This window comes from Astatotilapia calliptera, chromosome 16, assembly GCF_900246225.1.
Source record: "Astatotilapia calliptera chromosome 16, fAstCal1.2, whole genome shotgun sequence".
In the NCBI taxonomy this organism is placed as follows: Eukaryota; Metazoa; Chordata; class Actinopteri; order Cichliformes; family Cichlidae; genus Astatotilapia; species Astatotilapia calliptera.
Genome location: NC_039317.1, coordinates 18336165 through 18362117, shown reverse-complemented (window position 1 = coordinate 18362117; position 25953 = coordinate 18336165). Strand labels below are relative to the sequence as shown.

General features: G+C 38.0%; 1 protein-coding gene across 1 annotated transcript in view; it reads right to left on the bottom strand.

The window, feature by feature from the left end:
- Positions 1-8237: 8237 nt before the first annotated feature.
- Positions 8238-25953, bottom strand: part of hs6st3b (heparan sulfate 6-O-sulfotransferase 3b) — an 83390-nt gene continuing 65674 nt past the window's right edge. The window contains exon 2 of the mRNA XM_026144543.1: positions 8238-13865. Coding sequence (XP_026000328.1) covers positions 13097-13865 — 769 coding nt within the window. The 3' untranslated portion in view covers positions 8238-13096. The remainder of the gene's footprint in view (positions 13866-25953) is intronic.

Genomic DNA, 25953 nt, shown 5'->3' with positions numbered 1-25953 from the left:
CATACATTAAGTTGATTTCTAAAATAATAATATAGTGGGAAAAAGTAGGCATTCTTTAACTTCTATTTTCTGACACCCACCCTACGTCCGCAAAGTGGTACGATCCACACGAGTGCCAGTAGGCTAAAAGGGCAAGGGTTTGCTTGTTACCAAGGGAACAGCAATAAAACTATGTGAGTTTTGTGGATTATGTTCATGAGAGCACTCGTTCCCACACAAATATAAACAAATTAACGAAGAATGTATATATATATTTTGAAAAAGGCATTGGAAAGTGAGAATTTAGCAACAAACAAAAACTTTACAAATATATATGTGTGACGTCTTGTCCATTTATTTGGAAGAAAAGTAGTTATAAAAATATAATTTGTACAAGGTATTAAAAACCTGTATATGTATATTACTAATATGAAGCAGATGCAGTAGCATGCAATCTCACAGGTCTGCTCAAGGTCAAATACGATGGATGCTAACCGAGATAGGATGTCAGAGAGGAAATGGAGGGAGACAGAGCAGAGACCATCATTTTGCTATAAAGTCAAATATTTATACTATAGAGATATAAAAAATGCTTACTCTGAGTCCAGACATGGTGGTTGTGCTGGACTTTATCACTGGCACATGTATGCCAATTTTCTACTTGTCATATTATTTGTAAAAACAAAACAAAACACACACACACACACACACACACACACACACACACACACACACACACACACACACACACACACACACACACACACACACACACACACATTTATATATGTGTATATATGTGTATATATGTGTATCTATCTATCTATCTATCTATCTATCTATCTATCTATCTATCTATCTATCTATCTATCTATCTATCTATCTATCTATCTATCTATATATACATATATATATATAGATATAGATATATAGATATATAGATATATAGATATATATATATATAGATATATATCTATATATATATTGGTGGTATTCAGCGAATGATGGTGTTTATAGAAAGCATATTGTTAGCAGCAGATTAAAAGTTGCATATGTTTAATTTTCGGTTAATCATGATTATTTCTTCTATCTATCAATTCTTTTATCATTAACAGTTTATTATAAGATAGTTACTTTTCAAAGTCATATTTCTATTTTTATTGCGTATATTGTCATTTAGCAGCCCGTTTCATTCTTAATTTGTTTATGCACCTTTAATTGTTGTTGTGTTTAAATATATTGTTTTTCTTTCATAGCCTTGTTTTGTTAGGTTTGATTGTTTTACACCTAAGGACATGGAGACAGACTGTTTTTTTAAACAGAAAATATAACCTAAAATATATAAAAATGTTCATTTTAATTCTTGAAATAGATAGATAGATAGATAGATAGATAGATAGATAGATAGATAGATAGATAGATAGATAGATAGATAGATAGATAGATAGATAGATAGATAGCACCTGTGGCAAATTCAAAATTTTTTCTAGTAGCTGTCATAAAACAAAACAGTCATGAATAATTGACTCTTTTCTGTTTCCCCAGTCTTTTTGAGGCTTTAGCTCAGCCTTATCTGATTTGTCACACTGACACATCTCAAACTGGAGATGTGGCATGAGGAAAGGTCACCATATTGCTCTCTTTGGGGAAAATGTCAGTGCCATGGTGAATCATTTTAAAAACAACCGATGCTTTCATTCATTTGAACTGGACACTTTTTTTTGCCCCTTCACATTTTTGTTATATATTGTTATTAGGTACGACTCTGCAATATGTGGCTTTGGTGGAAAATGTTGAATTGTTTTGTTTCAGATGTCCCATGCATTTCAATGGATTTTTTTTTTTTACTGTTATTTAGCTGTCAGTAGAATAAATAAGTATCCACTTTTCTCTGTACATCAATCTGCTTAAGTCTCTCTTCCAATAACAAAAACATCTATTTGAACATGTATCTCAATACTAACTGTGCACCTATTAAACACATTCTTATGGCCAACGTACAAGCTGATTTCATTATAACAAAACATCCAAAACATTACCCAACTCTCATGCTTGCAGTATCCGGGTACCAGTAAAGGTCCTACAGGGACAATGCACAAATATTCATACAGGGAGTGCAGAATTATTAGGCAAGTTGTATTTTTGAGGAATAATTTTATTATTGAACAACAACCATGTTCTCAATGAACCCAAAAAACTCATTAATATCAAAGCTGAATGTTTTTGGAAGTAGTTTTTAGTTTGTTTTTAGTTTTAGCTATTTTAGGGGGATATCTGTGTGTGCAGGTGACTATTACTGTGCATAATTATTAGGCAACTTAACAAAAAACAAATATATACCCATTTCAATTATTTATTTTTACCAGTGACACCAATATAACATCTCCACATTCACAAATATACATTTCTGACATTCAAAAACAAAACAAAAACAAATCAGCGACCAATATAGCCACCTTTCTTTGCAAGGACACTCAAAAGCCTGCCATCCATGGATTCTGTCAGTGTTTTGATCTGTTCACCATCAACATTGCGTGCAGCAGCAACCACAGCCTCCCAGACACTGTTCAGAGAGGTGTACTGTTTTCCCTCCTTGTAAATCTCACATTTGATGATGGACCACAGGTTCTCAATGGGGTTCAGATCAGGTGAACAAGGTGGCCATGTCATTAGTTTTTCTTCTTTTATACCCTTTCTTGCCAGCCATGCTGTGGAGTACTTGGACGCGTGTGATGGAGCATTGTCCTGCATGAAAATCATGTTTTTCTTGAAGGATGCAGACTTCTTCCTGTACCACTGCTTGAAGAAGGTGTCTTCCAGAAACTGGAAGACACCTTGACTCCATCCTCAACCCGAAAAGGCCCCACAAGCTCATCTTTGATGATACCAGCCCAAACCAGTACTCCACCTCCACCTTGCTGGCGTCTGAGTCGGACTGGAGCTCTCTGCCCTTTACCAATCCAGCCACGGGCCCATCCATCTGGCCCATCAAGACTCACTCTCATTTCATCAGTCCATAAAACTTTAGAAAAACCAGTCTTCAGATATTTCTTGGCCCAGTCTTGACGTTTCAGCTTGTGTGTCTTGTTCAGTGGTGGTCGTGTTTCAGCCTTTCTTACCTTGGCCATGTCTCTGAGTATTGCACACCTTGTGCTTTTGGGCACTCCAGTGATATTGCAGCTCTGAAATATGGCCAAACTGGTGGCAAGTGGCATCTTGGCAGCTGCACGCTTGACTTTTCTCAGTTCATGGGCAGTTATTTTGCGCCTTGGTTTTTCCACACGCTTCTTGCGACCCTGTTGACTATTTTGAATGAAACGCTTGATTGTTCGATGATCACGCTTCAGAAGCTTTGCAATTTTGAGACTGCTGCATCCCTCTGCAAGATATCTCACTATTTTTGACTTTTCTGAGCCTGTCAAGTCCTTCTTTTGACCCATTTTGCCAAAGGAAAGGACGTTGCCTAATAATTATGCACACCTGATATAGGGTGTTGATGTCATTAGACCACACCCCTTCTCATTACAGAGATGCACATCACCTAATATGCTTAATTGGTAGTAGGCTTTCGAGCCGATACAGCTTGGAGTAAGACAACATGCATGAAGAGGATGATGTGGACAAAATACTCATTTGCCTAATAATTCTGCACTCCCTGTATCACATGCTTATTAAACAGAAGGGGATATTTCAGATTTATGCATCTAAATGTTTACACTAAGCATTTATTTATGTTCCGAGTGAAGCTAATTTTAATGCATATATATTTATACAGCTGAGGACAAAGTACATCCTTACAAAAAATATGAAAATTACATACAAAATTACACAATTGCACAAAAATACATTTGTTGATGTATTGAAATTTTATGTATTTTCCATTTTTTCATTAATTGCATTTCCATTATTAAACTGATTTTGCAGGTAACTAAAGCTATTTAATGTAGTGAACATTTAATGGTGGTACTTGCCTCTAAATTAAACTGCAGTTGAGGTAAAACAGGGGAAAACTGAACTATTTAAGGCTCTCAAAACACAGAACTTGATGAAATGTAGCCATTTAATTACCTTACACTGCCGCCTGCAGTTAAGAGTTAAAACTGTTTATCATAACAGGATCACTTGAGCTATTATGACCTGAATATAAGATATATTTAAAATGTATTCAGACTGCCAGCACAGTGACTCAGGAGCATCAAAGATACCAGTATCTCCCAGTGTTTTAAAACTTCTTGATGTTACTATTTTCCTATAGGAGCTTTTCTCACGTCAAATATCATTACACTGTGGTATTGCTCCTTTTTACTCATCACTGTCCACAAGATCTTTCAATGTGCATAAATGTCACATTTTTTTTACATAAACGGCACAGTGTCACGGTCCATGGATTTTCTCTTGTTTTGATTTCAGAATCCTCAGTTAATATAACAATGCTTATCTTTCAAGGTTTATTGTTTAGGTTTTGTGTCAGCGCATGCATCACTGTGTTCCTTTATTCTAAAGTAAGCCAGTTCTTTGCTTTCGCTTTGAATCTTTGGTTTTCATAGCATGACAAGCTTCGTTTGAGTGTTTCTTTTCTATGTTTTGTTTTCTATTTTTAATTTATCATCCCATTTAACATTTTAGCAGCAATCTACAGATCAAGAAAAAATCAACAATTTAAAACTGAGAAAATGTAGTTATAATGTAGTTATAATGTAGTTATAATGGTGGCAACTATAATAGGTCCAGTGGTAGTTGTGGCAATTGTGTTTTGTCCGTTTTTACATAAAGCCCCTGTATGAAGGCACATGACTGTAAATAAGCTGGAAAATTGTGTCAGGTGGCTCCTACACCACTTTTCTGCAATCTAGTTATTTCTGATCACATATTCTAAAATCCTCCCTCAAGAGAGCTGTGCATAGACTAATGCCCACAAATGTCAATGAATTCAAGCTTCTTTGTGAAGACCAGTGGGCCAGAATTCCTCCACAATGATAAATGTGACTGATAAAATCATATAGAAAACAATTACTTCAAGTTATTCCTGCTAGAGGTGCTTCTACAAGATGCCGAATAATGGGGTTTACTCAGGTTTCCAACACTACTTCTGCATTTTGGCTGGTTTTTGATAAATAAATAATATAAGAGTTTGATATGTCATTTTGTTGTCCACCTTAGGTTGCATTTTTCACAGTTTAGGACTTGCTAAAGAACAGATTTAAGAAGAGTTTGAATTTTGCTTTACTCTTGATATGGAAAAAAAGGACTGAGCCACCTTAGAAACCCATTATATGAATCTCCCATCACACACTTTATGTACTGACGTTAATGCCAGAGCACCCCCTGCCTTTTTGTTTTCACGTAGTCTGCCACCTTATGGTTGAGTTGTGATTGAATTATTACACGTAATTCTCCACAAGGAGGCAATAAAGATCTGGGGATGTTGCTGCTATTGTTAGATGCATCAACCAATGCTGCAGAGAACAACAATAAAGAAAGATCTTTATGATTGAAAAATAATGCATTCACAACTACCATATTAATGCTGTACTGACCTCTTCAGAAATGTCATCCCAACAGCAGCATTTAAATACATGCTGTTAATAATATTAAGTATTGAAAAAGTACCCACTCACTAACATGTTTTCTGCTGCTAGAAATGAAGAGGGTAAGACTGTCTTTTCCTGTAACATTTAAACTATCTGGCACTGATACCATCTAGGTGTTTTAATGAAGATCGTCGACTCTATTGCGAAATAGCAGAATTTATTTAAGAAGTAATGTTTTCAGGTTGAATTAAATCATTAAATGCAACTCTGTCAAAGGATATTCTAAACGTTAATGCTTCTGTTCACTGACCTGCATTACAAAGCCCTGCAGTGCATCGGTAAGGACATTGAAAAAGAAAGACATAAGCTATAAATATTTCATTTTATATATATATATATATATATATATATATATATATATATATATATATATATATATATATATATATATATATATATATATAAATTATTATAATTATTTCACATCATACATTTCCATTTTCCAAAATGACTGCTGGGAAACATCATCATAAAAATGTAGACGTCTTGTGTGGTAGGTCTTACAGAACCGGAAGGCTTGTCAACTAATTACAAGACATTGCATGTTGTGACCAGCAGATGTCAGTCTTTGCCAAAATATATTTCCATAAATCGTACCACACAGAGGCTCAACATGAGGACAGTAGAACAGTTGGGTATCATTAGTTTAACGTAAGTTAGGCTATATCTTATTCTGTGTTTGCTGAAGGTCAACGTGATAAAATGAGGATCACTATACATCATGTCTCTGTGTGTGTGTGTCTGACAATTCCAGGTGACCCTAAACCGTGTTTTAAAAGCCCAGTGCAGCACATGTAAGTATGCAGTTAAACCTGCATGTTCTTATTTTTACCTGTTTCATTTTGTTTTTTTTCTTTGAATATAAAGACACTGGCTATGGTGTAAGATACAGTAAAAAGCACGTTGTGTATTAGTTGGCATTGTTGCTTCAAGATCCTGGGTTCAAATCCACTGGCTTCCACAGGAATTTGCATGTTGTCTCTAGATACTCTGGCTTCCTCCCACAGTCTAAAAACACGCACGTTAAGTTAATTGGTGATTCTACATTGTCTGTCTCTGTGACAGCTGGCATAGGCTCCAGCTCGACTGTGAGTCTGAATTTGATGTGGATGGGCAGTAAACACTGTCAGAGATGTTCTTAGAGCTGTTTTGCTTCTGTGTACCCGTGTCAGGCACCAGATTTTGCGCTGACAATAAAAGCTGAGGAAGTAAAGCACTGATTTCAAGCAACACGATTATCTTCAAGTCATTACACACTTCCTATGGTTAAACACTGAAGATAATACAGTCATACCATCTGGGTGGAAATGACTTGCTGCTAAAATGCTGAAGTAGCCATATAAACCTTAGGGGACAGAGAAGCTTGGGTATGTTAGTAGAGACACAGCTGTAATATGCAATGTGAGGTGCTTTATGCAGTTAATTCAATACAGCACAGAGGCACTAAGTTTTCATAGAGGAGGGTAATAAATGTACTTGTTGGGTAATATTGTTGCACTTACTGCCAAATTAGTGATCTAATTAGATAACAATCAGGTTTAGTGTGACTCTTTGTGTTTAGTGTGACAGGGGCGATCGTGGCTCAAGAGTTGGGCGTTCGCCTTGTAATCGAGCCCCGGCTTGTTGTGTTCATTGGGCAAGACACTTCACCTACTGTTGGTGGTCAGAGGGCCCGGTGGCGCCAGTGTCCGGCAGCCTTACCTCTGTCAGTGCGCCCCAGGGTGGCTGTGGCTACAATGTAGCTTGCCGTCACCAGTGTGTGAATGTGTGTGTGAATGGGTGGATGACAGGTTGTGTAAAGCGGTTTGGGGTCCTTAGGGACTAGTAAAGCGCTACACAAATACAGGCCATTTACCATCTTTAAAAAAATACTCTACTTTCATATTCATACATTAGAGAAAATCCATAATGTCTGCTATTATCTGCGGTTTTCACTTGATATCAACTGGCTTTAAAGAAATAAACATCTACAAGAGGATTTTTCTGTTAAAATTAAAAGTTGCGACAGTATCATAATAAAAACACCACCGTTAATTAGGTGTTATGAAAGCCGTGTACATACTTTGACATATTACTTCCTCATCAGTACAAATGAAAACATTCACTTGAGTATAAAATCTGTAATTATGTATTTTTTAATTCTAAACATACGTCATGTGCAACGTGACTTTGACGTTTTGCAAGACGCACGAGAATTTGTTGCAAGCAGTCTTGCAATTTATTCTGTCAACATACTGTAAGACGACAGTGATTTGTCTGTTAATTGCTTGACTCATGCATTAAGCTGCGATAACACAACGGAGGTGTAGTGGTTGAAACTGACTTGTGTAAATTCTGCATGGGATGGTTTGTGAATTTTTGAAAACAAGCTTCAGAAAATATTTTTTATCATTACTTTTTTTCTAGAAAATTAAATGCTTGATGGTAAAAATTCCAAAAAATTCCTTGTCCTATATATATATATATATAGTGGACAAGTGCATAAATTAATAAAAAGAAAAATATAAATAGCTGTTAACGAATCCTAGCTTGATAAAACAGCACACATCATAATCTCATGGCCATTCAATGCATTTATTTCAGATGTGTTAAGCAGGACTTGCTCATATTTTTAAGGTCTGACAAGAAAATGGCTGATTAAATATAACACGCCAAACAGCCTTTAGATTGTTTTTTTCATCACAAGACTTTTAATATGTACATAGAAAGTCTTACACTAAGAGTGCTCTCTCCAGCGACACATAAAACCATTAAAAAAAACAGATTAATCAGCTTCTAAGACAGACACTCTTTCATGGACAAGTTCACTGAAATCCTCCTTTAACAACATGGCATGTCAGACATTCCTGGGACTAGTGGTTTTAATTTAGAGTGAAAATTCATGCTTTTTTTCATCACTTTATTTACACCTCTCTAATTGGTGGAAAGTCTTTTTAGAATGTCATTTGGTGATGCAGATCTTCAGAAATCACAGCGATTAGGAGCTTAAATTTCACCGGCGTACTCTTGTTTTAATCATTTTCAACAAGTAAACATATATTTTTCTGTGGCCAGAAAGAGATGAAGGGGTGCCGTAGATAAGAGCGCGATGAAGAAAGTGCACCTTGCAACTAGAAAACAAAAAACTGGATCCATAAACTGATGAGATCTCATTTTTTGAAAAAACAGATACTCACCATTTCTAGGTAATGACTTATTTTTAAACAAAATAACAACAGATCCACACAACTATGCCCCCTGTTCCCGTTCCTCCAATATACCAACACACATGCACACCCACGTTATACAAAACCCGAGTCTGTACAAGTGTTTCATTAGTAGCTATGTGGCGTTTCTGCTCATGCCATCTGTCATGAGGGGAACACTGTAATTCTGCTTTCACACAGCAGTGCAGCACTGCAGTGTAGAAATGGTAACGCTTTATACATTTCCCCAGTGCCGTGTTTTCTTCTACTGCAATTACCTCTGTCCAAATTGTGCAATAAAATTACTATACTGTTAATTAGAGGCTGTAATATAAAGACACAGACATCCTTTTGGCAGCTGATGACGATAAAAGAAATCAGCTTATGGTTAGATAGCAGTAGAAATGCATACCCCAAGTGCTTAAAAATGCATTTAAACTCTGTAAGATAATATAGTACAATAGGCTTTTGCACAGCATACACTTTTAGTTGTCATAAAAGCACAGGTGTTACCACATTAAAATCACAGGGACAGGAGCCCAATCGGCTACGTGGAATACAGCCAGAGACATCATAAGAGAGTGACATGACACAGAGACGCTGATCACGTCAGCATGACTGGCGCTCTGCAATGAGCTGTTAATTAAGCAATAATGCCGTGTAAGTGTGTGCTCACATAAAAAATGCCGTAAAAGAGAAACACTTTGAAGCTCTTGGACAATCACCAACGTTTTAAAGCATTTAAAAAAAAAATCCTATCTATTTATGACCAAGTGACCACTGAAATTAAAATAATGGCTCTCTCCCCATTCATTTAAATAATCTCAGGAGAAGTCTTGAATACTTCCTGTGAAAGAAAACAATATGTTGCAAGTAAAAATCCTAGCCAGCAGCTGGCGACTGTTCTGGTTTGGAAGTCTTTAGGAAAGCAACTTTATTGCTCTCTTAAGCTAAGACCTCAGTACACACTTTCCCAGACATACTTGGTTTCATTTGCAAGTTTCAAGTTTTATTAAATACACAATCGTGTTCATTTTTGAAAATTATTGTCCCAAAATGTGTCAAATAGATGATAAAGCAGGTTGCTAACGTATCAGCTCATCCAAGACAGCTGCATTCAAAAAGCTCACAGCTTCAGGACCTAACCAGTCAGTGATAACAGGATGGCTGTTTCCATCCCATAGATACTGTTTTCATATTAGATGCTTTATAATTTTTTGGTAGCAGGTAGAAAAACTGTAAGAATCCCATCATGTTGTAGATGCTAGTTGGCTAACATGCCACATTAGTTCACTAGCTTACCTAGATTACAACCTTATGCATTATGGTGCTGATTGCACACAACAATAAATGGTACAACAGGAAATATGTATTGTATTACACACAATTGCTTTTATAACCACAACTCAGAATACTAAAGCTGTCCACACATAAACAGGCATTTTGGTAAATGTAGTCTTTTCTGTGTGTTTGGCCCTTCATCCTCATGTCAACAGTGTTTTAGATAAAAACTCCTTTGAAAACTCAATTTCTGCAGAGATTTTTATCTCATAACTTTATTTCCCTTCCTGACATCAGACTGTGCTGTTGTGCTGTTATTTGTGGGATTTTGATAGGCCGACATTTTTTTATGGTTAGGTTTATGCAACACTTTGGCATTTTTTTTCACTTTAATGTGTCTGATTATATTTTTCCAAACAAACTCAGAAAAATCCCCATTTTTAAACAACATACCCGGTAATAATACATCCTCTTTGAGCCAATGAATGGCAAATTAAATTTGTGGGATTTGTGGGATATGTTACTAATGCAATAATCATGCAAATGACAAATGTACAAAAGTTAGCTTTTGCTTTGTTTTTGATCTCATGTGATTGTAGACTCCTGGGCTCTTGCTATTGTTCTGTCTAGTAGTCCTTTAAGACATCATTATCATGTCGTTTTGAGCTGCTTTATCTGAGATGTGTTCAATTTCCAAATTAAATCGAGTCTAAATTTGGGACATTGTCTAAATGTGTGGGATGCGTGGCGGCAGGGAATGAAGAACAATCTGCACACCTACAGAACGTGAGACACCTGGTCACCTGCTGCACCAATCCCGCAGCAAAGGACAGGTCGCCAGCTGGGTGTAACAATGCAGTTGATATGCAGCATTAGCAGTTTCATCACAGGCAAATCAACTTTGTTGTCATTATGGTTGTACAGAAAATGTCACAGTGCAGCATGCAAGACATACAGTACATACTATACAGTAGTACAGCATTGTAGTGAGTGGACAGTCTCATGTATATCACAGTTTTGAGTGACGGGATGCTTACTGGACCACGGGTGTGATCAGTATTTTTTCTCCCTCAAAAAGCCTTTAAGCTGAATCGGTTTTGGCGGTTTTTCAAGAGACATAATTTTAATCAGGGCTAGAGTGCCAGGGTATTGTCAATATAATCCAGTGATGAAAAGCACCCATTCAAATAGTAAGTACAGTAAAAAAAAAAAGCCTTACTTGTACTTTATTAAATAAGATGTTATGATACTTAAAGAAACAATAAACTTAAAACCTTAATGTTTGTTTGGGTGAAAATGTCCTGCAATCCCCATTATCATTAATCAGACACTTAATCAATGTTCCTCTGATACACCACAAATGGCATGGCTATATGAAATCTAAATGATGCAAATAGCTGTTCAGTGTTTGGAGCTGTAACATGGTTAGGTACACTTGAAACACTTGACTGTTATTAATGTGTTATACACCTCATCTTTCGTCTGCCCCATCCATCCACACACTCGCCAAACTGAAGTATATCCATATAGGCAGGTGTACCCATTCACCTCTAAACACTACACCAGTATGCATTTAACACATTTGCTGCACCGGCTGGATGAATCATTCAAACATGACAAAATCAAACAAAAATGTACCGCACGAGGTGTTTTGAAGCAACTGCATTTAGAGAATAAACACGAGAAATCAGTGTTAAAATAGCAGCGGCCGTGTGACTCCAGTGCTGACATTTAGTGAACATTTAATTTGATAAGCACAGGTTGTGACTGAATGAGAGATAAGGAACATAAAAAGCATCACACTGAAGCCTATTTAACCAGATAAAAACATGATGGATTCAAGGGACTGGAAACTATCAGGGAGAGGAAATAACATTTTTTTTTTCTCCAACTATCTGCTTTGAGGCTTGTCTTTGTATCCTGGCACTCTGCTGGAGTTAGAGCGCTCTCACTGCCCACAGTGCAGTTGCCGTCAGCTCTACAAATATGTAAAAGCAGCCAGTGTGACGGGGAGGAGCATGGGAACTGAATGCTGATCAACTCATTCACAGTCAAGCCGCATACCAGCCACACTGACACATTTCATCACCTGTACTATTTACCAACTTTTTATCTCTGCAACTGACTACTTCAAAAAGGAATTACTCAGAAAATATGCCTTTTTTCTCCTCCCCCACCACAGATACAATGTTCTACCAACAGTACAGGAAATGACTGAAGTTATTTTGTTCAGCTGGATGCCATCTAACTGCTGTGTGACTGCCTTTGTGTTGTCTTTGGAGCTGGGGGGTTAAAGTCTGCAAGGTATTGCGCTTGAGAAAATAAAATATATATTGCACAGCAAACAAAGCAATAGCGACAGACCTTTTTATAATTTGGTTTAAAGGATGGGTACTGCATGCATACAATATGTGAAGTGAAGGTTTCCCTGACTTTAAGTTAAAGGAAAACAGATTCAGTGTTTTCACTATTCACTTTGACTCTGTGTGTCTTTTGGAAATCGCTCTCCCCAGTTGTAAGTACAAAGTGGATGTGTGACATGCAACCACCAGTTCCCCTAACACAACTTTCATATGTCATATTTTCTAACAGTTGCAACATACAGTAGATGCTGACTTCGGTGACATTCATCAATGTTGAATGCCAAAATAAACTAAATAAATAAATAAAAAGAATTCAATGCAATGTCTCTAGCAGCGTTTTTTTTCTTCTTCTTCTTTTCTTTCACACCAATTTATCATCTCATTCAACAGTTTATAAAGAACCGGGGCGATAATTAATTGACAAAAATAAACAGCATTTAAAGATTAAGACACCAAAGGTACTCCAAGACAGAGCTGCTGCAAGGCTCAAACTTGGCAGTTTTCTTAAAGAAATAGCGGAGCACTCGGATCACACTGAAGCTGACAAAACAGATAGATTCAGCAGACAGGTTAATGGTGAGACACAAAGAGAGACATAAGATGCACAAGAGAGAGTCCAACGTTTCTTTTAACTAGTCCACTGCGAATCTCCATCCACCGCTCTCTCTTGCTCCTCTCTCTTTATTGGACCAGCGCCTCACCAGCGGGCTACTTGGCTCGTGTAGTCCTCGGTGGTGGCTGGGAAGTCACTCTCAGTTTCCTTCTCAAAACCTCCTCCCACTCTCCCGCCTCTGTTGCCACCGCCTCTGTGTTTGGGCGGCCAAGGCCTGACCTGGTCTCTCTGCTCCCGCAGCCAGCGCTTCTCCTCGCGCCTCTTCAAGCGCACTTCCTGGTGCTCCCTCTGGCGGGTGAACTGGAAACGCTGGAGGAACAGGTCCTTTGCATATTCGTACAGCTGCATGTCCAAGTAGTTGAGGTCCTCGATGCGTTTGCGCACAGTCTCGCTCAGGTCCACGTTGGCAGCTCGCGTGCTGTTAATCTGCGTGAAGGCAGAGATGAAGCGCAGGCTGAACGTCCGCTCAAACAGGTACTGGGTCTTACGCTGAAACTCGGTCAGGCCGTAGAAAGCCATGTTCTTCAAGTTGCTCATGGCGCTGCTTAAAAGGATGTGGTTGCGCTGGCTTTCGTTCATGGAGGACAGGTTGTAGCAGCCCACCAGGCTCAGGTCAGCCAGCATGCGGACCTGACGGTTGTTCGCCAAGTTCGACGGGCAGTTCATGAACTCTGTCAGGGTGACGCCGGACCAGTCATCCCCACTGTAGCAGGTGGGCAGCTCGTCCTGGGTGGGTGAACGTCCATCACACATATGGAGGGCGGTCTTCCATGTGGCTCCTCTCTGGACATGTTTCCACTCGCTCAGGTAGCGGGAGACTGGGTCGCGCAGCATGGTGATGTAGTAGAAGTTCCTGCAGCCAAAACAAACACAGTTAGAGAGCTGTGAGCGCATCACTATCACAGAGGGTCGCCCTACATTGTGCTGACAGATGGTGACTTTTGTCTGAGCATAAAACTTCAAGGTTGAATGCTAATTGGAAAACTGAAACTCTCACTAATGAGGTTGTTACAGTTGGTTTCTATATATTGCCCTTGAAAATTGAACCCTTGCACCGGAGCAATGAATTTACAAAACTGAAATAGGGCTGTTTCCATTCCACAGATTTCTTCCACCTGCCAACACAGAGAATAATTGGGATTCAAGACACAGAGTAACCCATAGTCATGGAGAAAGTGGGTAAAACTGACCCAGCTAAATCCTAAACATGTCATTTTTGCAAAAATAATGAGGTTTCAGCTGTCGCGTTTGAAATCTGTAGCACATTTAAATGAGTATCCTGTTGTTATCAACAGCAGGGCTTATAGAAGAGAACACATCTGATTTTCTTTTTTTCTTTTTTTTGCTGATGAACAAATGGTAAACACCCCCACACACAACCCAAGTGAAAATGCCAGTGAAAATGTCATTTTCACTCAATATGGAAAACAAAGAACCAATCACGACTTCAATGCATAAGACTGTTGCAGTGTTGACAAAGGTGTATATGAAAAAAAAGAGTGAGTGACAAAGCTCTGTGGTTGACAATCAGTCTCTATACTAATAACATAAAAAGCAGCGACCTATCCCAGCTGTCACAGGGCGAGCGCACAAATTATATAGAAGTAGAAGATTTTCGTTTTCGCTTCACAGTGACAACCTACTCAACTCATGCTACGACTGCCCTTCGTACCAGTCTGACCTCTACAAGCAAATGCTGTACTGGAGCTGCGTCAAAGCCCATTCAGATGAAAAACAAAGATCAGACAGGCGTTGGCTAGGTAAAGCTTTCCTAAGATGATTTCCCGTGAGATTCATGCATATTTAATGACGCTGCCGCCCCCCTGAGAGCACTCCGGGCAGGTAAAGTGGCGTGCGACTTCTGAGATTTCACTCTGAGACCAAAGCAGCTCTCAATGCTGCCTCAGTGCTTTCAGAAGAGCAAATATCTGCACAGTCTTACCCACGAGTGGGGAAAAAAAGTTACACAAAGAGTTCTCTTTGCTTATTCGTCTGGTAGGATTGAATACGGGAAAAGAATAAGGGGTTGTGAAGTACTATCTGCACACAATACACTTGGTATACTTTAATTTTTGGTAAACCGGAGGCACTTCCAAGCATGCAGCTGGCATTTCACCCCCATATTAACATTTTATTAATTCCATTTTAATTAAAAACATTTTAAGACAGAGAGAATATGAAGTTGATCACATGTAAGAATGGCATAAATTCAAAATGAAGAACATGCAAGTGAGTTTATGCGATGAAGATTCATCTTAACAGTGCCAAAGGAACACCACTCCTGAAATGTTACCCAGTATGAGTCAGGCAAGAAGCTGTCATTACATCCCCGGTAGCAGCAGCTGCATACTGGCACTTGCTTCTGGAGTAGGCTGGCTGCAGATACATCCTCATTAGACTAGGGACATAAACACATGCAGCAAGTGTTGTTTGAGTGCACTCGACAGCCCAAAGGTCAGTTGTGTGCACCATCAATGTCAAAATACATCAGGATCAGTGGGTGTGCAGAGCTGTCTCGAGGAGGCTTTCCCTGAGTGATACAGATGGCTGTCGAGGGGGGGGGGGGGGGGGTACGCTGACAGGATTCTTTTACTTCTGACCTGTGGTAACACCAGTACCACCCTCACAGTTACTTCTCACAAAAACCAGAAAAAAAACACACTGTAAGGCTGTTGTAGGAAAAGTGCAGCTTGTCTTGTATGGCAAAGTGGCGCCAAATCTTGGCATCCACTTGCCAAGATTTCCCAGCCTATTTTAGCGTGCTGAAATCCTGTGTGAACTCTAGTTAATCATGGATCAATAATGGATAGGAGGCATATTGCGGCTCATTCTGCCCCAGAATGCTCATCTCTAAAGGAGCAGCAGCAGCAGCAGCAGCAGCAGCAGCATGACTTCAGTGGAGCACAAATTAAACTGGGGCCATTAAACAGAGATGAAAGAGGAATTTAAAAGTATGGATAAAAATGGAAACTAAAGTAGGGAGTGGAACTGAGTAAGACGCAGGTGCTGACAGGAATATTAAAGTCCAGCGTAATTTATACAGACGTATATAATGGACATGGAAGAAGCTTGATAGCACGTGAATGAAACTATATCTGACAGATACAACAGAAAAAATGTCTTGCAGTAATTTGATTCAATGGCTATAAAAAGGTATTTGTTATTCATTTAAAGTTTTTTTTTAATCATAAGCTTCATGTTCTCAATAATTGATTAAAGAGCTATTTTGAGCATTTTTTGAGAGAACAACACACACTCTGTATCTGTAATCCATACATATTTATTCTAAGCAGGTTCTTGGGCATTCAAAGTGAATCAAATAACAAATAAAAAAAATATATTCGAAGAACTCAGAAAGAATACTAAAAAAATTGTGGTGCTTAGAGTAGTGTGCTGATGTACTTCAGTGGTGGTGTTATAGGGACACATCAAAATATAATGCAATGTTCTTCCTGTGCACAACAAAGCCAGGAAAAAAAGACAAAAAAATACAAAAAAATACAAAAAAGAAGCAGAAAGGTTCAGTGCAGAGTTTTAGACTTAGCACGATAGAGCTATGGAGTCTGCTGTTTAGTACACACGGACAAAAAGACAAACAGGCCCCATCAAAGGCAATGTCATGGTGATGTGATAGTACTGTATTAGTAAATACAGGAAACGATAACAGAAAACATTCTGCATTTTAAAAATCATAAAAAAGGCCTTTAGTTTTAGAGGAAGAATCGCAACCTCCTGAGATCTTGTTTGGGATGCATTTTTAATTTCTCCAAGCTATCTGGGATTAGCTAGACCTGATTATTATAAAAATGAAAGATCATCTCTGAACCGAAAGTAATTTTAAAAAGGCATCACTTCTTAGGTTGACAGCAAGTTTTTGTGCTTTTTTTTTTGTCACCATTGCAACTGTGGAATTAAAGAAATTATTTTATGGCTACGATATATTCTGCATCATTAATGATATAATCTATAGTATTGATACTGCATTAAGATGTTTATTAAAACCTGCTGACTTTACATTAACCTTTTATTACAGGTACAGCTAAGACCATTTTATACACATTGCATGTTTGTGCTCATTCAGTGTTGATGCTCAGTCTATTAAAGAAGGTTTTAAGCTTTGTGAAGCGCGATGTCTTCACAATCTATTGTGTAGGTGACTTGGATCTATAGAAGGTTAAAAGTGCATATACACGCTTACAAAACACATATAGTGCATATAATCTAGAAACAGGCTTGAGTGAAGGCCTGAATGTATTCAGCTTCTTGTTGTAACCTGTGGCACTTGAGTTTGCTTAGCAACAGAAGACAGAAGATGGGTCAAAAAGAAGAAATGTCCACGGGTATCTCCAGGGCCTGAAATCATCGCCATATTTGGGAAAAGATGTTAGAAAGAGGAACTTCTGTGTCTGACCTTAGCTCTCAAAATTGTCTCATTGTCTGTACAAGATGCAAATGATGTTCTTAGAAATACAAAAATATGTTATAGAACGCCAGAAGGGGCGTTTAACCCTGATGATATATAAACCATTCTCTGTGTATTTTTGGCTGAAGTCCGCAGATGTGATGCTGTGTACTTCTTCCCGCACGTGTGTTCTTAATAAACTCTTTATCTGATTGCACTCTACTGGGCCTCCATTGGTTTGTTTTTGTGCCACTTGTTGAATTTGGGACACAACTTACGATGAAACGCTTTATTAAGCAGAATGAAGCAGAAAGTACAGAAAAACCTAAATGGAATGTTCCCATAAGAGGACACGGGGTCTCAAGAGGTTAAACCACAAATTCATGCTACACCACAAAGAGATAAAGACATTTTTGTTGCATCGTTCCTTTTTTGGATGTGAAAATAAACCAGAAAAAACTTGTAGCAAAGTAACAGACGCAGATGTAGCCTTGTTCGGTTTAAAGACATTCACGGTAGGTCAAGAAAGTGCTAACAAAGAGCTCGAAAGCTACAAAAAACTGTTATGGAATGTGACATAACAGTTCCACGGGAGTATAAACGATATATTTTATTTTTTATTCTTTTGGAAAACATTTCCTCTGTGCACAAAAATCTAATAATTTTCTGTAAGCTTGAAACAGCTTATACGTAGTAAATATCAGTATACTCATGCTGCACACTCGGAGAGAGAGAGTGAGAGCATGTTTAATACAATCACAACTCTAACATTTTAACGCTCCGTTTTGACCACACTCATTTTAGCAAATTTAATAGTTCACAGACAAAAACAATAAACCAAGCACTCATGGTAACATCATTTTATAGATAGATCAGAATCAGATGGCACTCCAGGATATGTCAGAGAGTCGGGTTATTAAAAATGCATGGCGACGGGTAAATTATTGTTGAAATTAGTTTGGATTATGCGGCTATCCATCCAAAACTGACATGAGATATGTTCCTAAAAACAAAAACAGCCTCTTAGAGTGTACAAGAAAAATCAGGGGACTGATTTCATGCTGTACGAACCCTGAATACTTGTATGAGAATTTCATAGCAATCAATCCAGTTGTTCAGTGACCATCAGATCCACCAACCAACTGAAGCTGCCGACCCCTGAAGTGCTGTTCAATGAATATTGTCAAAGAAATGTAACCTCCTAAACCCATACTACATAAAGAAACGGGTAGTTCCAGCCTCAGCCGTTGACAGTGAACAGACAACTGGCTTTTAATTGCCTGTAATTAGCCTCAGTGACACAATTCCAGCCCACTGCTTCTCCCTGATTGCAGGCTGCTGAAAAGGACATTTCACTTTCAGACTGAGCTCATCTTGTTTGAAAGTGGACAAACTGAATTCACTTATCAAGACATTCGTGTGTGGGAGTTGGATATTGTTGTAGGTGCTTGAGGGTGAGCTAGACAATAGGGAAAAGCAAAACAATATATTGCTGTGAGCCGGGCAAAAAGTGGTTCAGAGCAAAGGCTAACGCACTGAGCAGTAAATAAGTAAAGACGGACCAGGTCCCAGTACAACAATGGGACTGACTAATGCTGTTGGGATGTAGACGCCGTGCTTGTGTGACAGGGGGTGGTGGTGGTGGTGAAACGGTGCTTTTGTATTGGGTGAAGGCTCTTACTGTCTCTTGACTTCTCTGATTTATTCTCACAAAGTAACAGCCTTGATTTCTCTCCATTATTCCTCTGTGGTTCAGGAGCATCAAGAATAACATTGTTTTACATCTTTTTACTGCTAATATATGAACATATTTCCCATCATGAAGCCGCCACAGTCAAGAGAGTCAGTCGGATTATGGAGGACATGTAACATCAATCTCTGATTGTTACAGTCACAGAGTGAGGATGAAAACAGCAGAATCAAAATGTCATTCTCCTATTTGGCAGCATCTTCCTTATGAGTCTGTTCAAAATATCTCAGTGCTTGTTGTTGTCCGTCTATTTTAACTCTGCTAAAACTCACCACTTAATTTAATACCTTGCCTCATATGAGCCGGGGTGTATTTATGATTAGCATTACACTGCCTGATCCCTGCAAGACTTTAAAGATTATAAACGAGTGTATCACATTTAATGTCTCTTTAATTACTCTATATTCTAGAGCATTTTAATTTATAGGTTCATATTCATCTTTACTACTTTCTCATCCCCCCTGTGTCATTTTGAGCCTCTCAACATTTTAGAGCAGCAGCCAGGAATTGTGGGTAGGGTGAGTGGAGGGGATAAAACGCCTCAAAGGGCCCCAGCCACATTCGTTAGTCAGATGTTGAAGTTACGTGCCACTCGTCTACGGGGGCCATTAAGGGGCTCTCGGTCAACTTCGTGCTATGAGCGATGGGAACATTAACGCATAATGTTCGGCTGAAGTTAGAGCAGAGAAAGGCCTGCGCACTTCTGTGCCGCAACCTGGACGTGATTATAAGCAATATTCAAATCAACCTCACATCTTTGGTTTGTTGAGCAATTCAAATGGGTGAGGTGTTGAGCCATGATACACGAGTGCTGTTTCCACTCGTTACTAATTAACCAATCAGATCCTGACTTAAGCCCCAGGCTATTGTATGTAATTTCTACTGGGGAAAGAAAAAATAAATCCTAAATTTAGTCAGTAACAGCTGCAGAACTGCAAGGTGAAAGTGAACAACCTCTGGGCACTGCAGATGAGAGAAACTTGGGAGAACTTTGAAATAAAATAAGTCTCCGTTTGCTTATTATCAGTTGTGTGTGACTTGAAAAACTCAGTCAAAAGCTGAAAATTTAATTTCCACATGATCAAAACTGGAAAAAAGGAGACTGAACAACAATCAGGAGTGACTAGTGAGTGACACTGAAGTTATGCTCTAAAGATTCTCACCCGCAACTCAACCAAATTTGATGCAGAGAACATGAAGCACTACTAATCTCAAATCCACTTTGTTCCTATAGTTAGCCCCCTCTGTGTTTGTGCCATGCTTGGTGATCTTAGCAAGTGGTGCCAGATGCATTTTAGAGCAAACAAGGGCTGGAACCCCGAACGTGGGTTTCTAGGAAGGAAGACGGCAATAAGCAGCCATTACTGGGAATAAGAGCTGGTTTCTGAGACAAAAACCTGTTACAAAGCAAACAACAACCAAATCAAAAATCAAATAAAAACAATAATACTTACAGAATAAAAAGTAATAATAATTATAAAAATATAAAAAATGCTGTCAAACTAACCAATCTTTGACATTATTAATGGTGTTTTCTATCCATTGTTTAACAAAATATGTTTGCAACAAGGTGGAGAGAGTTTCTGAAACCCTAACAAAAAAGTATGTCAAATATTCCGAAAGACCAATCACATTGAACAGATACCGAAAGTGAATAAGATGAATTAAAAATTAATTAATAAATAATCTCCAAAGTCTAACATCTGCTATCAGCTTTAAGGGTCATAATGGCAACTTACAGAACACACGCGGCACGTGGATATTGCAGTATTATTAAATATGTCTTATTAACGCCATATCAATTCTTACTTTTTAATTATCAAAATGATCAACACGAGTACCTGTGTATTGGATCACTGTCTTAAACAGCTGCCTCCTGCAAAATAGTAACAAAAACAATTAATAGAAAAGTAACAGAACAACTCTTAAACTTGCGTCTATGGTGAAAAAAAAGAATTTTACTTTCTTATTCTTATCTTTTCATCTGTTTTCTCACCACTTGGTCATATTACACATATACTCTTAAATAACAGTAAAAATGAAAAAAAAAAATCAATTAAAATTAATCAAATTAAATCAAAAGCATAAACAGAAAAATAAAACTAAGATGAGCCTGTAGAGAGTCTGTGTGCATTTATGGTCCTGATTCTGACTGCAAGAGCTACCAGACATGACAGGCATTAAAAAAGTAATCTAGTCCCAGCAAGAAGTAACCCAGTACTGCATCATTTTAAACTAAAAATGTAATTGCTAGCAAATGATGACATAACAAACCAACCAAAAAATAACCACAGCGCTCAAAAACAAACCTGATGTAGTCGGTAAAACGTCAGTTTAATTTTTAAGCTAATGAAAAAATTGCTTCATGGTGAATAAATAATAAAAATGGCCCCTGTGTACTTGAACTTATTGCTCATATTTGTTGTGGAAGAGTCAAAAAGTCCAAACTCACAGTGAAAGGCTATTAGCAGCTGCTATTAGTGGCCAACATTAGCATAGACAAAATAGAAACAGAAGGTTTAATGAGATATAGTCAGTATAGCTGTGAATAGTAAAGAAGACCTCCAAACATGCGCGGTTAGTACAACATCTTGCTGGGTTTTTTTATTTCATGATATTGAAATTCCACAGAGTGTAAAAAAGCCTCAATAACAATATTCAGCACTGCCATTCAAAAGGGAGAACATACCATACATTGAGATAAATATCTCTAGGAGTGGACTTCTGAAGACACAGTACAGAGTACAGTACTCCACATGAATGAGTATCCCTGTAATTTTTCACCTCAGTTGACTCCTGCCATTTCTCCACTCTGCTTCTCCCCCATGTCCTACAGACATTAGTGTTCCCCCCGGATCTATAACCTTTTCTTAAAGGTTGTCACATTAATCACGCTGCTGATTTCACTCGTCAGTCTCCCTCTGTATCTGTTGTGTTTGTCTCTAGTTATGCTGTGCATTGTCTCTCTTCGCTGCCACCCGCTTGCAGCACATACAAACAGCCATCACTCACCTTTCTCGCTCTTTGTCTTGCAGCTATTTTCCGAAGACTCATCAGTCAGGTAAATCATGACACTGATAAAAGCTGATGACAGTCATGGCAACACAGCGCTAGTCTAATTCTGTCTCAAAAAACAATTTCAGCATGGTAAATGGATATATCTAAAAAACTAAAACATACATCAAGCTGAGAAGATTTTTTTTTAAAATGAAGGAAAATGAAAGGTGTTACAGAAGATGGTTATACCTTTCTATGATGCTGTTTCATAAACAGTGTTTTCAGATGACTAACTTGCAACAACAAATACAGTAAAAATTCCCTGAATTTCAACATGATGAACTTTGAAAGCCCAAAAGGTTGTACCTATAACACTTTCTTGTTGTGCAAATACCTGTCGTCACACAGCAGAGGATAATCTGAGATTAGTTTAAATTAAGTAGGGAGTCATGTTAATTAAGCTTAAGGACCTTCATACAAAAATAGGGACAACACAATTTGTGATTTTGAGGAAAATTATTATTATGTTGTTGTAAATAATTCATTACATTCTCCAACTGAACTGAAAAATGTGTAGACAATACAGCAAATTAACATTTTTTTTTGTACACCATAGCCTACATCTGTTGCCTGATGCCTTATACTCTTAATTTTGGTGACCCTCAATAGCAGTGCTGAGTATACATGTGCCCACTAGCAATCATTTTCAAAAAAGAAGGGTATGCAGAGCAAAATTGGTTATTTAACATTTGTCCAGCCCTGAACTAAAGTCTGGCTATTACATCAATGTCATAGCGTATATCTTCGTCAATTGTTTTACATAGTATGGTTCAACACAGAATGAATTTGAATTACTGATTCTTAAAAATAAGCATGGAAAACATTTTTTCCCATCCATAAGTCAAAAGTTCAGTTTCTTATCTCAAATTTCCAACTTACTAAAATCTTACTTTGACGTAATCCCTTGAAATTTCTACTTATATCTTCTGATTTTGTTTTCTTTTTCAGTGGTGGAAACACACTTACGAAAGCCATTATTTTAACACCACAGCAGAAACAATTAATGGCTATAGTGGGGCTGAATCCTGTGCACATGTCTAACAAGTTCAGAGAGGTAGCTCCTGGTGTTTTCCCTCAGCATGTCAACAGCAGGCTGAGCGCTAATGTGGCTCCAGCAGCAAGGGCAAAGGAAGCAGGACGGCTATGCCCAACTTTTATTTTTAATCACAATTTGCTGTACGTACTATGAACTATTCTCATTCACTCTGAGATGGAGCAGCTGAAGAGTAAAAGGTGAATTCTTCTTGTTTTTCACCAAGAAAAACATTTATACAATAGCTGTTCCCTTCCTGATTTCTTAGTTGTTTCTGCATTTGTCACACATTAATGTTTCAGATCACCAAACTACTTTTAATTTCACACAAAAAGTAATTACAAAATGCAGTTTTGTAGCTTAAAAGTCATTGACCTTAACCGTTGTTAAATCATTAACTGTGATTGGCCACATTTTTATTAAGCAGAGGTCCGTTTCACTCGTCACACCCACGCCTGTTTACTAGGCTAAAAGATCTCAAAAAGCAACACATCATGCCACAATCTAAAGAAACTTAAAGGCAGATAAAAAACAAAGTCACTGACATCTATCAGTCTGGAAAGGGTTAGAGATCCTTGTGTAAGCCTTTGGGAACTGAGCGAACTGCAGTTAGAGCCATTATCCACAAATGGAGAAAACTTGGAATGGTGGTGACCCCGTACAGGATCGGCCAGCCTACCAAAATTACTCCAAGAGCGCATCGACAGCTCATCCAGGACGCCAGAGAAGACCCCAGAACAACATAAAATAAAATTCAGACTTCACTTGCCTCACTTAAGGTCAGTGTTCATGATTCAACATTAAAAAAGAAACTGGGCAAAAACGCCATCCACATGAGAGTCCAAGGACAAAACCACTGCTGACCAAAAAGAACACAAAGTCTCGTCTCACGCTGAACTTTTTGGAAGATTTGGTCTAAATCTGGTGTAAAACTAAGACAGCATTTCATAAAAATCAGCTGTGAAGCGTTTGCTTTAAATTACCAAGACAGCGGGGACTTAGGCAGTAAAGCACGTTTCTTTTAATTACACGCTAAGCACGACAATCCCTGTTTCCAGTATTTACAGATCGTGACTTTGAATTTGTTTTTTTAACTAGAAAATGAAATGACACCAGAGCCCCGGTACAGCAGTGGCACTGCCCTCAGCTAAACTACCTCAGGTAGACCCACACAAATAAGGATACAGTCATCTATGACAACTCCTCATTCAGTGTGTATTAAATTATAGTAATAACAACTACACACGAGCAGAGGCTTCCAAAGAAAAAGGATGGTGTAAATGAAAAACTCTTTAACACTTTGAATAATACAGCAGATGTAACTCACCTGAAATGCTTCATGATTATGCCAAAATTTATAAAAAGCCTGCCCAAGCGGTGTATGATCATCTCTAAACATATATTTCTGTATCTGTTAAACTAGTGGTAGTTTGTCTTAGACTGAACAGGAAACGCAGGAGCAGTCGGAGCAGAGAAAACAATCAGATCAAAGCTCTCAGAGGAAGTTTGAATTTACAGCCTCCTGTGGATAAAAAAAGAAAGAAATAACCTTGAAAGTAATCTGTTACCTACCGGAAGCTGCAGCCCTTTATTGTATTTTCTTTATCAGCCTGTCCACTGTAGTGCCAAAGGACAAATGATGCTGGACTCTGATGCTTATCTCACTTAGATTGGAGAACATTTAAAAAAAAAAAAAAGCCTCCACTTGGGGCTCACTCTTTGAACATTCAAGCAAACTAAACAATGTATATTGTTACTGCAGCAGTGATATCAATTCATAAACCTCGCAGTACACTTTGTATAATAAGAATTTGCTTACCATCAACAGAAGCATGTCCTAATGGAAAATGCATGTTAAAGAGAAACATCACAGCATTTCTGGTAAGTGTGAAGAGCTCCTATCTCTGATCCCGTTCATACGTAAGCTCAAACATGGCTGAGTTTGTGTCAGATTAACTTGATAAAAATCGTGTCATATAAACAAGCGATGAAGGTGAAAATTCATGCCACCAGCAGCTGAGAAGAAAAGGGTATCAAAACTGTTAATTATAATTTGATGCTTTCATGTATTGCATTGCACTCTGCTGTGTGAATGAAAGAACACCAACGCCCATGAAATCTGCATAAAAATTTGTTATATTAGTATCAACAGACTTTGAGACTGCAAGACACTCAATAAGTAACTACTCAGTATACTTAAATAATATCCATTATTTATATACTCAGTGTTAAATATAAATACTGTATGTGATAAAGCCAATGAAGACACAATATCTTGAATTTTAATATTAAAAAACTTCACATTCAGCAGAAGAAATTGTCGACGTTGTTATTATGGTCCTACATGAAATCCTGTAATGGTCATACATGTCGAATTTATTCATAAATATATACAATTTTAATATATTCAGTTTTAATTGTATGGAGGTAAAGACCCTACGATAATACAGAGAAATCCCCAACAACAACTAACTCCTTAAGGAGTAGACTGTTACCATGACGATGTAGGATGGAGTGCAGGTCCTTTATTTCAGCAGCAGTCAGGCTGTACAATACCCACCCAGGATAAATGCTGTTTAAAAATACATGTATATTATTATTGCTCCCACTGTACTCTATGTATATATAAGGAAAAATCTCAGTGTGTGTTTTGGCTTTTTTGTACACACAAGTTATTTATATTTTTTTCTATTTCTAGT